Below are 12483 nucleotides of genomic sequence, written 5' to 3'. Positions count from 1 at the left end.
ACGCTGCACTGAGCACCCCAAGTAGAGCAATGTGATTTTGAGGCATTCCATAGGTAAATGCTGTGAGCACACGGTGACTCCCCTCCCCCCCACCAGCTCCGCAGAGCAATGACCACACGAAGGCACGTTTTAGGAGGAGGATATCTCATGTTTTATTACAGGAACAGCTGCTGCTCCGCGGGCGGCCGCGAGCCCCCAGCACCGGGCAGCCCTGGCCCCATGTGCCAGGTTGATCATCAGCACCAGCAGCAATCTGGAACTGGTTGGGCTGACATGGATTTGCGGAAAATATGTGTTCACACAACAAGCGCACAAGATGGGAGCAATTAGATGAAGATGTTTTAATAATTAACCAGTATCAAACAGTTTGCTCGCCGTACAGTTCTAGACAATAAAAGTGTTAGCAGTCGTATTTTTCCTTTGTACAAAATTCCAGTCGATTGTTCCCCGGTATTTACATGGTAACTCCCTTCTGCACAAAATAATCTCCTTTTCCCCCTTTTTTATTTTTTTTCCTTTTTTTTTTTTATTTATATTTTTAAATCCAGCTTTGCTACATAAATGCTTCAGATCTCACGGATATCCCTCGAGTTCTTTTTAGAAAGTCTAATAGTAAAAAACAAAACAAAACAAAACAAAAAACAACCACCAAAACAAACCAAAAGACATTAAATATCATTTTATATATATATAAAAATGCTTAGTAAAAATATAGTTTTGTTGCCCAATTAAAATATATTGCTGAGGATACAGTAAAAACTGTCCTAAAGACTGCCACGACCGGGCACCACGAGTCTTCAACAGCCCCCAAAGAGGGTTCCCAAGGGCACCCCAGTGTGCGAGTTCCTAGGGCTGGGTGCTGGGCAGTGGGTGATGGCGTTGGTGCTGGGTTGGCTCAGGCAGGATTCACTGCAGTTGCCTAAAAAATGCCCCCGAGCGGATGGAGCGATGGGAGCAGCAGCGGGCAGGCGGGCTAGCACGTGGTTAACCTTTGGCTTTGGGAAGGCATCTATGTTTTATGTAGTTATACGGTATATCAGTGAGTTCAGCATGGTTGGCTTGGGTTTTTTTGGTTGTTTTTCTTGTTTATTTTTTTTATATATGTTTTATATTTTTTGTTGTTTTTTTTTCTTTTTTTTTTTTTTTTAAGAAAGGAAGCGATGCATTTAATGAGAGACTCTACATATCACGGAGCTCGTGACTAAAGGAGGACGGCTGCTCGTTGGCTTGCTGCATCGGGTGCACGTACAAGCCTAGCCGGTGATGCATGGGCTGTAGTAGACAGCGCTGCTGGCGTCGGACAGGGCAGATATCAAGCTGCTCTCCTCGCAGGAGATGCTCCTAGGAGTCACTTTGGACAGGGAGACATGATAAGGCAGTCCCGAGGCTTCGGGACGAGTCCTGCTCATGTTCAAATATTGGTCAAACTCATTGCGGTCAACGTCTGTCCAAAGGTCGGTTTGGTTCAAGTGATCCACGCTCTCCATGTGGTGGGCTTCGGGTGGGGGAGAGAGCTGGCCCAGGTGGGCAGAAAGCCCGCTCTGAGACCCCGAGCACATCTGGTTGTAGTAGAGGCCGGAGGGGTGGGGAGTCCTCATGGCATCGGCCAAGTGCGCTGGGGGCTGCGCATAGGGCACGGCCACGTCCCGGCCCAGGCACTTCTCCTGGGGAAACTCCATCTGGGGGTGGTGGTGGTGGTACCCACGGAAGGGCATCATGCCGCAGTCCTCCTGCATGTGTGGGGGGAAAAACGCCGGCTCGGTCTGCTCCAAGACATCCAAGGGAGACATCTCGGGAGTTGGCAAGCCATAGTTTTCAATATCCGACCCCATGGAGTGGAGTTCTCTGAAGTGGTTGAGTGGGGGAGGCTGGGGGTGGCCCGGCTGGCTGCCACCGTGGTGACTCATGCTGAAGTTGTCACTGCAAGGCTGGGAAAGGTTATGGAGGAGGATATTTGGTTCCATCCTCTTGATTTTCTTGGCTTGCTTCTTCCTCCTCGGGCGGTACTTGTAGTTGGGGTGATCCTGGAGGTGCTGGATTCGCAGCCGCTCGGCCTCTTCCACGAAGGGACGCTTGTCGCTGGCACTCAGTGCCTTCCACGATTGGCCTGCAAGGGGACAGGGAGCTCAGTGACACCAGCACGGCCCTGGGACACCCACAGAGGGGTATACGGAGTGGGCCCAGGGGCCCTGGTGCTGGACAGCAAGCGAGGTCCCAAGTGGGGCCAACTCCGTGACCCAGCTGCAGGCACATGGTGCTAGGGGTGCAAAGCCCTGAGAAAAGGGGACACTGGTCCCAGGGTGCCTGCTCCCCTGCATCCTGCACCCACAGCCCGAACAGCCCCTCCCCCAGCCGCACCCACAGCCCTGTATCCTGAGCTGCCCGTCCCTGCATCCCGCAGCGCTGTGTCTCTGCATCCTGCTGCCCCGTCTGGCCATATCCTGCTTCCCGTGGTCCCGCATCCTGCAGCTCTGTCGACCCATATCCTGCTTCCCGTGTTCCCACATCCCGCATCCTACAGTTGTGCGTCCCGCATCCTGCAGCCCTGCATTCCTGTATCCTGCATCTCCACAGCTGTGTATTCCCGTAGCCCGCAGCCCTGTACCTCTGCAACCCACAGCCCTGTTTCCCTGCCTCTTGTGTGCACGCAGCTCTCTAACCCCACATCCCACAGTCCCAGATTCTATTGTGCTCTATCTCACGGCCCCATAGTCCTGCACCCCAGAGCCGTTAACCCCACAGCCCTACAGCCAGCATGCTTTGGTCCCGTGTCCCTGTAGCTTGCATCCCACAGACTTCTACCCTCACAGCCCTATCCCGCAGCACCTTGCCCCTGTAACCATCTCCCATGGCCCCATATCCTTGCAGTCTGCATCCCGCAGCCCTGCACCCTTCCAGCCTGTCCTTCATAGCCCCATAACCTTCTACCCCATGTCCTCCTGTCCTTGCAGCCTGTGTTCCACAACCTTGTACCCTTACAACCTACATTGCAACACCCTGTATCCCTGCAGCCTGCATCCTCAGCCCCGTATTCCTGCACACTGCTGCCCTATAATCCTGCTGTCCACACTGTCAGCTTTGTGTCCTTGTATCTACAGCCCCGTACTGTCACACTCCACGTCCCCAGCCCTAAACTCCTGTAACTCACTTCCCCATTCCTGTACCCCTGCATCCCCAGCCCCACACCTGCATACCCCATATCTGTGGGTATGCCCACATACCATTACAGACCACATCCTCTGCCCTGTAATCCCCCAACCCACATTCCCAGCCATATATTTGTGCATTCTGCTTCCCTGTGCCCCTATAGCACACACCCTTATCCTTGTAATTCTGCATCCCACCCCTACATAGACCCCATTCCCAGCCCTACATCCCCACATCCCACAGCCCTACACTTCCGCGTATATTCTTACACCTGAACTCCAGCAACATGCATCCCCAGCCCTATATCTGTGCATCCCACTGTTCTGTATCCTATAACCCGGTTCCCCGTATGTCTGCATCCCAAATCCTTAGCTTTGCACCCCAGTAACTTACATCGCCCAACCCCATATCTGAGCACACTTCTTTCCCATCTGTAGCTCACATCCCCAGCCCTATATCCCTACATCCCAATGCCCGTGCCCTTACATCCCCATCCCAGTACTCTTACACCCTCCCAGCTCTGTATCCTTACATGCCCAGCGCCGTAACACAACCCCTCCAGCCCCATACCCTTACACCCCCAGCCCAGAGTCCCTGCAACCCACAGCCCTGTACCTTTACAATCCTCCAGCTGTCTTCCTCAGCCCAATACTCTTACATCCCCCATCCTCATATCCCTACATCCCCATCCCCTTACATTCCCCAGCCCCGCACCTTCGCAACAGCAACCCTGTAACCTCACATCCCCCAGCCCCGTACCCACACACTCCCCTCCCGCAGCTCCAATCCCTTCCATTCCCAGCCCCATATCCCCATATCCCCACACCCCCAGCCCCTCAGCCTTCCATTCCCCATCCCTCCCTGCTCCCATCCCCCTGCTCCGCACCGCACCCCACTCACCCAGCATCTTGCTGAGCACGGCGTTGTGCAGGTCGGGGTTCTGCTGCGCCAGCCGCTTGCGCTCATCCTTCGCCCAAACCATGAAGGCGTTCATGGGGCGACGGATGCGGGAATCCTCCCCGGCCTTCCCCTCGGCGCGGCCGGCGGGGGGGCTGTATCCATAGCCCGGCTCGGGGCTGGGAGTGCGGCTGGGGGCCGCGCCGGGGGCCGCCCCGGGCGCTGCGGGGCCGAAGGCGAAGCCGGGCTCGGGGCTGGGCGTGCGGCTGGAGGGGGAGGCGGCTCCCGGGGGCCGAGGGAAGGCGAGCCCGGGCTCAGCGGCCGGCACTGCGCCGGTGACCCATGAACAGTCGCCCCGGGGTTGCGATATCTCCTCTCGGCAGTAGTTTGACTCAGATATATTCATTCCAGCTGGACAGCACTTTGTGTCCGACCCGAGCGGGTGCCGGAGAGAGAACCGAGTCCCGCGCGTCCCGCCGCCTCCTGCAGCCGCCGAGCACCTCCGCTCGCTTCTTCGCCCGCGTTTGGGGTGGTTTCGGGGGGATACGGGGTCGCCTTGGGTTGTTTTGGTTTCTTTCCTTTGCCTGTTTTTTTTTCTTTTCTTTTTTTTTTTTTTTCCCCCGTTTTTCCCCCCCCCAAAAAAAAACTTTTTGGGATGATGTTGGGCTGGAAGGGGCAAAATATAGCCGGGGTGGACCAATCAGCGGGCGGAGGGGAGGAGGAGAAGGAGGAGGAGGAGGAGGAGGAGGAGGAGGAGGAGGGACGGGCATCCCCAGGAAGAGCCGCCCGGGAGGGCCGGGTGGGAGCGCTGTGGATGTGCGGCCCCATTCCCTTCCTCCCGACGAGGAGGGTGATTCGTTTCTGTTCTCCCTTCTTTCCCTTTTTATTTTTTCTTGCTTCCTTTTATTTTTACCTCAAGCCCCGTTTCTGGCTGCTTGGGATCCGCTCGTGCAGAGGGGAAGCGTTTGGATTCGCTGTGTGTTCACAGGGCACAAGAGATGCTCGGCGCTCCTCAGTGATTTTCCTTACAAGCCATTCCATGTGTGGGTGTTTTGGCTGCGGTCACCAACCTGGGGTCAGGAGCAGCCGTGGGGTGAAGGCAGGGCAGAGCCCTCACCCCCAGCTCTATTCTGGTGGGTTTTATTTGCGCCAGTTGAGAAATCTCTCCTTGTTTTCCACTCCCATGAAAAGCCACTCATCCCCATCCTGCCTGCCCAGGCACTTTTGAGGAATGCTGGGTTCAGAGGCACGATGATGGCAACCCAATCCTGCCAGGACCCACGGCACGCCGTTTGGTGGCAGCATCCCATCCCCACGCCAGCTCATGGCTCTAAGCCTTCCTGCCACCCAACAGAGATCTGCCACAGCAGCGGGTGCACACCAGGCGACATGCCAAGCATTGGGAGAGGTGGCCAGACAGCTCTTCCTGGCCTTGGCACGGGGCAGCTGGCAGGCAGGGACATGTGCCCCCTGGCATCCTCAGGCCATGGGGTTCACACACGGCCCAGCCTGCTCCCAATCCCCTCTGGCTTCGGATGTGCCCAGGGCTGAAATCTGAAACCCGGGCGCAGGAAGAGTTGGGGCACAGCGTTGTGCAACATCCCAGCTCCCTCCCAGCCTCCCTGCAGCCGTGGGGCGTTGCATGCCACGGTCTGTGTGTGTCTGGAAGTGATTTGAAAAAGCCGATCTGCAGTTAACCCTAAACAAAGCAAAGGCCATTAAAAATAATATATAGATATATACATTATAAAATCTTATCTCATATATTCCTCCATCGCTAGCGGAGTGATAGAGGTTTCAGTACAGATTTCCTTCACATTCCTGCAGCCTCTTCTTAATATTTTGCAAGAGTTCATCAGCACCAGAGTGCAGGAGAGCCCGTATGGCTGCAGGGAGCCCCTCGGTGCTGTTCCCTGTCCTGTCGGGGCCATGCAGCATCACTGTGCCCCAGGAGCAGCCCGCTGCTGCCAAACCCCGAGGTTTACTCTTTGCTCTTTGCTCCTGCCCACCGCTGCTCATGGGGTGAATGGCAGGATGCATACAGGGGTGTCCCAAAGCTTTCTCTGCTGTCACTTCTGGGTACTTCTCCCCGGCTTTGGATGAGCACACAGTGCTGTCCCCAGTAGCCCCCACCCCGCGGCACAGCAGCACCCTGGGGCTGGACTCAGTGAGCATTGCCCATAAAGGGTTTGGAACGGGGCAGCACACAGCAGGGGTTCATGCAGTGCTGCATTTTGGGACCTCGGTGCAGGAAAATCATGCAGCGCCCATGGGGCAGAGCCGTGTGCTTCGTCCCAATGACAAACATCGGTGCTCCATCCCGGGATGGGACCCCAACGCGACTCACGTAGGGGACAAAGCACCCATCCTGGCTCAGCATCCCCATTGTGGGGACACACAGCCCCCAGACTCTTCCTCTCCTTTATCCAGGGGGCTCCTCACCCACCCTGGCGTCGGATGAGCCAGACCCCACCCTGGTGCAAAAGCTCAGAATTCCTTTTTTTTTTTTTCAAATTATTATCATTATTTTTTAAGTTTCCTTTCCCATTTTTCTCATTTTTTAGGACGGCAGCTCGCAGCCCCCACCCCGGCCCCCCCTTTTCCCTTCGCCGCGTCCCCGCGCCGCGCAGCCCCAGCACCACACCTCGCAGAGGAAGCGCGGCGGGGCCGACAGCCTCCGCTCCCCCTCACCCCCCCCAACCCCCCCCCTCGGCACAAAGGCATTTTCCCTCCCCGCCCCCCACCTCCCGCTGCTGCCTGTTCCTCCATACCGCGCTCTCAGCCACCTAAAAATAGACACGGCACCACCTGGGCCATCCGTGGGGGTCTCAGCGGTACTCCGGGGTACTCAGGGGATAGAGATGAGTGGTGCTGGATGAGCCCAGCATTATTTTTGCTGCTATGTGGGCTGTGGGAGCACTGAAATGCCCGTACTGTGCAAGCAAATGCAAAGGATTTGCCCCCCAAATTTGCACGGGGGCTGGGGAGGAGGCAGGTGGGTGCAGACAGCGCTGTGGGTGCAGCAGTAGCAAAGTTCTGAAATCAGGAGCAGTAAATTCTCCTTTTGTGGAGCACACGGGGGAAGAGTCCCAGGGCAGCAGCAGCAGGGATGTCCCAGGGTGTGGGTACCACGGACAGACTGCAACTCCTGCTGCTAATGAATTCATTACTATGCAATTACCAGCGTGGGGTTGGCAATGTGGGGTGCCCCTGTGAGTTTAGCTGCATGAATTGGGTCACCGCACAGTGAGGTATTTGTCACCAGTCGTGATTGGTGGTTACCATTGGGCCACCCCTTGGTGCCAGGGGAGCTGAGGCATGCAGCACGTGGAGCTGTAACCCTGCGGGGCTGCGGTGACACTGCTGGGCAGGGAACCATAAATCGTAGCATCATGGAATCATATGAATCATAGAATCAGAGATCAGAGAATGAGAGAATGGTAGGATGGGGTGGGTTGGGTTGGAAGGGATCCTGAGGACCATCCATCTCCAGCCCTCTGCCCTGGGCAGAAGGTGCCCATCGCTGAGGGTGGCTGAGAGGGGACACCACACAGGCAGGGCTGCTTTGAGTCACCCCCAGCACCCCATGAGCTGCCCCACACTGGCAGTCCCGTGTGCTCCCCCAGGGGCACAGCCGGGCTGGAACAAAGGCTTTCCAAAGAAAGGCGCTTCCTGCAGAGCAAAGGCCGGGCTGCGTGAGAGCCCTGGCGGGACGCTGAAGTCATCTGCTGGGAAACGTTTCAGGTTTCGGTGGAGACTCCCTTTCTCGAGGGCCTGGCTTCCTTGCAGACAAATGCTCACGAGGGTCACAAAGGACCCAGCTGAGCCCCCAGCCCTGCAGCACTGCTGTGTATCCTGACACCAACGTGGCCGCAGGGTGATGTGTCCCCGTGCCCACGTCTGGTGCCAAGAAAACTTACAGAAGTCCTCACAGTGAAGGACCAGGTTCCTTCCTACCCCAAACGATGGGAGACGGATGGGGAAGTGAAAGCACGGTTGTTCCCAGGGGGATCTCCCGTGGGGAGAGCCCAGCTGCCATTTTACCCTGCTGTTTTCTGCTCATTTGCTGTTTTGCTTTGCGTCTGGCTCAGCCTGAACAGGTGAAGAGCACAAATGGTGTAGTGGAGAGGCCTCACAAGCCATGGAAGTCCCCAGGACCTGGTGCAAGCTGCCACCCTGTGCTGACCCTGCCATCACCCATGCCCTCAGATGGACCATTTTCCACCAGTGATGGAATTAAGGTGTAAGAACAGAATAGACTCAGCCAGGCTGGGCCTTTCCTCCTTCTCCCTCGCTCTTCATCCTGGAGCAGCCCATCCCCATTGCCACCATCCTAATGCTTCTCCAGGCTTTGGGGATGCCAGACAGGACCCTGAGTGAGCTCACACGGCTCAGTGGCAGGTGGGACCCAGGGGACAGCAGCAGATCAGAAGACCAGGCGCCTGGGCCAGCCCCAGGGATGCGCCTGTGCACAAAGATCCCAGAGGGTTGATGATGAGGGAGGTAGTGCTGTGGGGCACAGACCCACTGGGGCACCTCTATAGGGGCAGAGCACTTGGGATGCTTCTGCTTCCCTGCAGCTGGATGTGGTGGATGCTGCAGTGCTCGGCTCTCATCACGGAGAGAGCCCCGGCTGTTAGGAAGGAAAGTCTTACACTTCCACCAGCTATTCCAAGCCCCCTATAAACACATTTTTGATTCGGCGTTAATGAATTACCTCAATGTGGAGCTGCTCACGCCAAATACATGAATAGAGTGTAGAAAAGCTGCCGAGAAGCATGTTTGGCTGCTGTTCAGCTGCTTCGATCAGCACCATTTATTTTCTCAATGATAGCGAGAAAACGCGCTCTGCCCATGGCACTGTGTCCTCCCAGAACAGGCAGCAGGTTGGCAGCCAGCTTGGCACCACCTGGGCACTCGTGGTGGCAGAAAATACCACGTGCTATATAGCTCTGGGGGAGCTGCATCCAACCACCTGGATCCTGACTGCCCAGGATTGCTGCTCCGGATGTGTGCTTGAGTGCTGGAGGAAAGGAAACAAGTGGAATGGTGTCATTAGGCATTGGGCTGGGTTTGGCCAGGAGAAGCACAGCCCCTCTTTATAGAAACCCTTTGGGACTCTGCTCTGTGGGCTCCAGGTCTGCTCCCTGGGTGTTTGCTCATCTCCCTTTGAGCAGCACTAAACTGAAAGTGTCATCTGAGAGCATCATGGATAAATGGGTCCGTGCTGCATCACCACTTTCAGCGTGGGAAAGGAGAGGCATTAAGCAAGGATACAGTGATCACACCTCCACCTCTTTGCACCCCAACCTTCAGAAGCTGCTCAGCAAGGGCTGGTTGCTGCCTCTCTGCTCCTACAGCCCGGCAGGCAGTGGGGTGCAGGCTGCAGGACACATCCCCCCAGCAGCACAGCCTCTGCAGCCCGCATCTGGGAAAGCTTTGCTGCTCTCCAGAGCTGCTGCAGCTCCCAGTGTGGCGGAGCTCAGCGCAGGCATTACCTCACTGTCCAGCACAGATGAAGCTGGCTGCAGCTCTGCTCCCCGTGTATGCAGCCCCTGAAACCAAGTGTATTTCACTTGGCTTCTCCATGTGGTGGCTCAGGTGGGGCAGACACGGCTGCAGCCCCGTGCCTCAATATCCTCAGGTGTTCTCTACACGATCCCCCTGGAAAATGCAGGATACACCGGATCAGTCCTGACACATTGCTTCTGTCTTGAGAGAGAATAATACTAACAATAATGACAACAGTATTAATAAAGAGAAGGGGTTGAGGGCTTTCTCCCCCTGCAGCCTCAGGGCAGAGGAACTTTTCCTTTTCAGTGCCTCACCGGAGACACTGGGGAAATTAGAGCATGAATATGCTGCACTGGCAGCTGGAAAAGGCAAGACTTATAAAGGTCACTTTATATCTGCATCTCCCCTCCAAGGCTCCTCTGCTGCCTATTCTCAGGCTGTCCACCCCAAGCACCTCCAGACCCATCATCTTGTCCCCATCTGATGTATAGGGGACGGCTCAGCACGTGGCTGCATTGGGGCCACCTCCGTGGTGTGCTTGAGCCAGAGGAATAAGGTTAAAGGCTCTTATCTGATGGAGCCTGAGCCTTGCCAAAGCCCTGTTGCTATCAGCTCAGGACACATGTGCTATTGGCAAAGCTTCGGGGACACAATAATACAAACAGTTTTCATTGTTGAGTCAACAATGATGGGAGAAGGAGCCCTGTGCTATTACCGGTATAAAAGGCACTGTATGAAAGCTCGGGACGGGAGGATGCAGTCAGGATCAACAGCAGGGCTGAGGAGATTATGCAGTTATATTTTTATTCAGGGAGGAGAAATCTTCCATCCCGAGTGGGCTGGAGCCAGAAGGATGGAGCCGGGGGGGGGGGGGGGTCAGGCTGTGAGGAAAAACCCTCTGAGCAGTGCTGGCAGCAGCTGCAGTGAAGTTCTGAGCACAGCAGCACCTTTGGACGAAGGCAGGAGGCAGCTCTGCGGGATGTACTGTGCTGGCTGGGAACAGGGACACACTGCCCAGGGAAAAGCATGGGAATGGGAGCACAGTGGGTGCAGAGGGGGGGGAGAGGGGGGGGCACAGTGCCAGACAGAGGCTGGGGGCAGCTCCATGTCCCCCCTTCTCCAGCCCAAGTTCTGTGCCAGCACAAGGCAAGGGATGCTGTTGCCTTTGCACCACAATCCAAAAGCTGTAATAGAAACAAAATATAAGCACTCAGGTTGGGGATTCTAGCTCCGTGTGAAGCTCCAGTCCCATTGCTGCTGCACAGGGGACTGTGCCATGGGGAAGCCTGGAGATGGTGCCAAGGATGGGTTTAGCCAGAAAACCCATACAAGGGAGACAGGAGCTATTCCCAAGCTCCTGCTTATGTTGGGGGAATCTTTGGGGACCAGTGGCAATAGGTCCATCTCCTCTGTCTTTAAGGTGTTGCAGCCCCTAAAGATGTTCTGTAAGCTGCTTTTGGTAGGGTCTGGCTGGGAGTGATTTGGTAATGCCCTCTGCAGCTGTCCCATCTATTTGGGGATGAAGTGAAGAGTGGATTTACCATGAAGAAACTCAGCATGAGAGCAGGCAGATCTTTTGTTGTCTCTCTCCGTCTGTTATACGTGATGCCAAATGGGTGATGGTCCCCACCAGGACTTGCCTTCAGTTGCAGACTGAGGGGTTGTCTTGGTCCCCGCTTCCCATCTGTCCCATGGCACAGTGCATGCTTGGAGGTGGATGGGGAGGCAATGGGAGCATCGTATCGGCACCTCAGCCACGATGGTTTGGGGACAGCAGTCTGAGGGGGCTGGAAGCAGGGCGGGAGGTCAGGAGCTTATCGCTGCCATCAGGACCCTAGTGGGGCCGGGGCCACCGTTCTCACCAGGAGTAATGATGTCAGGCGGCGGCCGCGCCGGGAGCAGGAAGCTGGATGCAGCCAGCGAGTCTGTCCTGCTGGCCTTCCCTGTGTGCTCCAGCAAACAATGCACCCGCGGCGGGGACCGTGCCAGCAGTGTGGTGCTGGTCCCCATCGGTGTGGGGCTGTGGGATGGGGCTGGTGTCCTGCCTTTTGCTGGAGGAGGTGAAAAGGAACACACAGTGTGTGTCAGGGCTGCGGATGGCATTGCTGTGCTTCTGGGGCCGCTGCAGAGAGGCAGTGGGCATGTCCGATCCCAGCTAGGTACATGCACAGGGAAGAAAGGCCAGTAAGCCCCACAAAGGTAGGTGAGACCCCTAGAAAAGCCCTGGGAGAAAGGATGGGCATGCAAGATGTTGGCCTGGCTTTCTTGTCCTCCCAGTTCAGCCAGGGCAGGGTGAACATTCATCAGTAGCACCCTGGTTGTTGAATCAAAGAACAATGACGACTTAAATGTGCAGAGGAAAGGAATGAGCTATGCTGTGAGATGCAGCTGGAGGCTGAAGACCCTGTATGAGATGGAGTCCTTAGGATGTAAGCCTCATCTCTGCCCTCATTCTCAGGCTGAGTTTTGCCTCCCCCAACCCTGCCAGCATCCTCCATGCACCCATGCTTAGAGCAGGGCAAGGGCAGTGAGCACGTACGTCTGGAAGGGTGGTGGGTCCGGGCACTGTGCCCACTGGGAGAGGGACTTCCTGAGCACAGCAGCTGAAGGATGGCCCCAAAGGCTGCAGATCACCTCCACCCCACACAGCACACCCATGTTATCTCTGCAGGCAGAGTGAGGTGCTCCCTTGGGCTGCGTTTGCCAGCGGCTGGCAGCGATGTTTGAGCTGGTGCCGACAGGCTGGCTGGCATGTTTTCCCCCAGGGAGGCTTTAGCAGGAGGCTGTGCATTTCTGGGAATTGTGTCGGGTAGGGAAGGAGCTTATTGTTTGAGCTGCAAGTGTGCGGTGTGCAGATGAGATCAGGGTTTGCTGCTTAGTAGTGGGATAGCTGTGCTGCCGGCCCCAGTGATGGGGAGATAAGCA

General features: G+C 56.2%; 1 protein-coding gene across 1 annotated transcript; it reads right to left on the bottom strand.

The window, feature by feature from the left end:
* Positions 1-1091: 1091 nt before the first annotated feature.
* SOX18 (SRY-box transcription factor 18) lies at positions 1092-4698 on the bottom strand. The gene is made up of 2 exons (XM_065754640.1): positions 4048-4698; positions 1092-2107 (listed from the first exon to the last, which is right to left on the bottom strand). Exons 1-2 carry the CDS (start codon positions 4448-4450, stop codon positions 1254-1256), a joined length of 1257 nt encoding a protein of 418 aa, XP_065610712.1. The 5' UTR covers positions 4451-4698; the 3' UTR covers positions 1092-1253.
* Between the last annotated feature and the right edge of the window lie 7785 nt (positions 4699-12483).

This window comes from Cyrtonyx montezumae, unplaced genomic scaffold, assembly GCF_038088225.1.
Source record: "Cyrtonyx montezumae isolate F1298 unplaced genomic scaffold, pur_monq_1.0 scaffold_9, whole genome shotgun sequence".
Lineage (NCBI taxonomy): Eukaryota > Metazoa > Chordata > Aves > Galliformes > Odontophoridae > Cyrtonyx > Cyrtonyx montezumae.
Note: the sequence above shows the minus strand (reverse complement) of the source record. Positions and strands in the feature narration are given on the sequence as shown.

Excerpts from the sequence above, each read along its gene's own strand:
- SOX18 (XM_065754640.1), bottom strand. The coding sequence starts at position 4,450 with ATGAATATATCTGAGTCAAACTACTGCCGAGAGGAGATATCGCAACCC. Across the intron at positions 2,108-4,047 it reads CGTGCTCAGCAAGATGCTGG|GCCAATCGTGGAAGGCACTG; the intron begins GTGAGTGGGGTG and ends GTCCCCTTGCAG.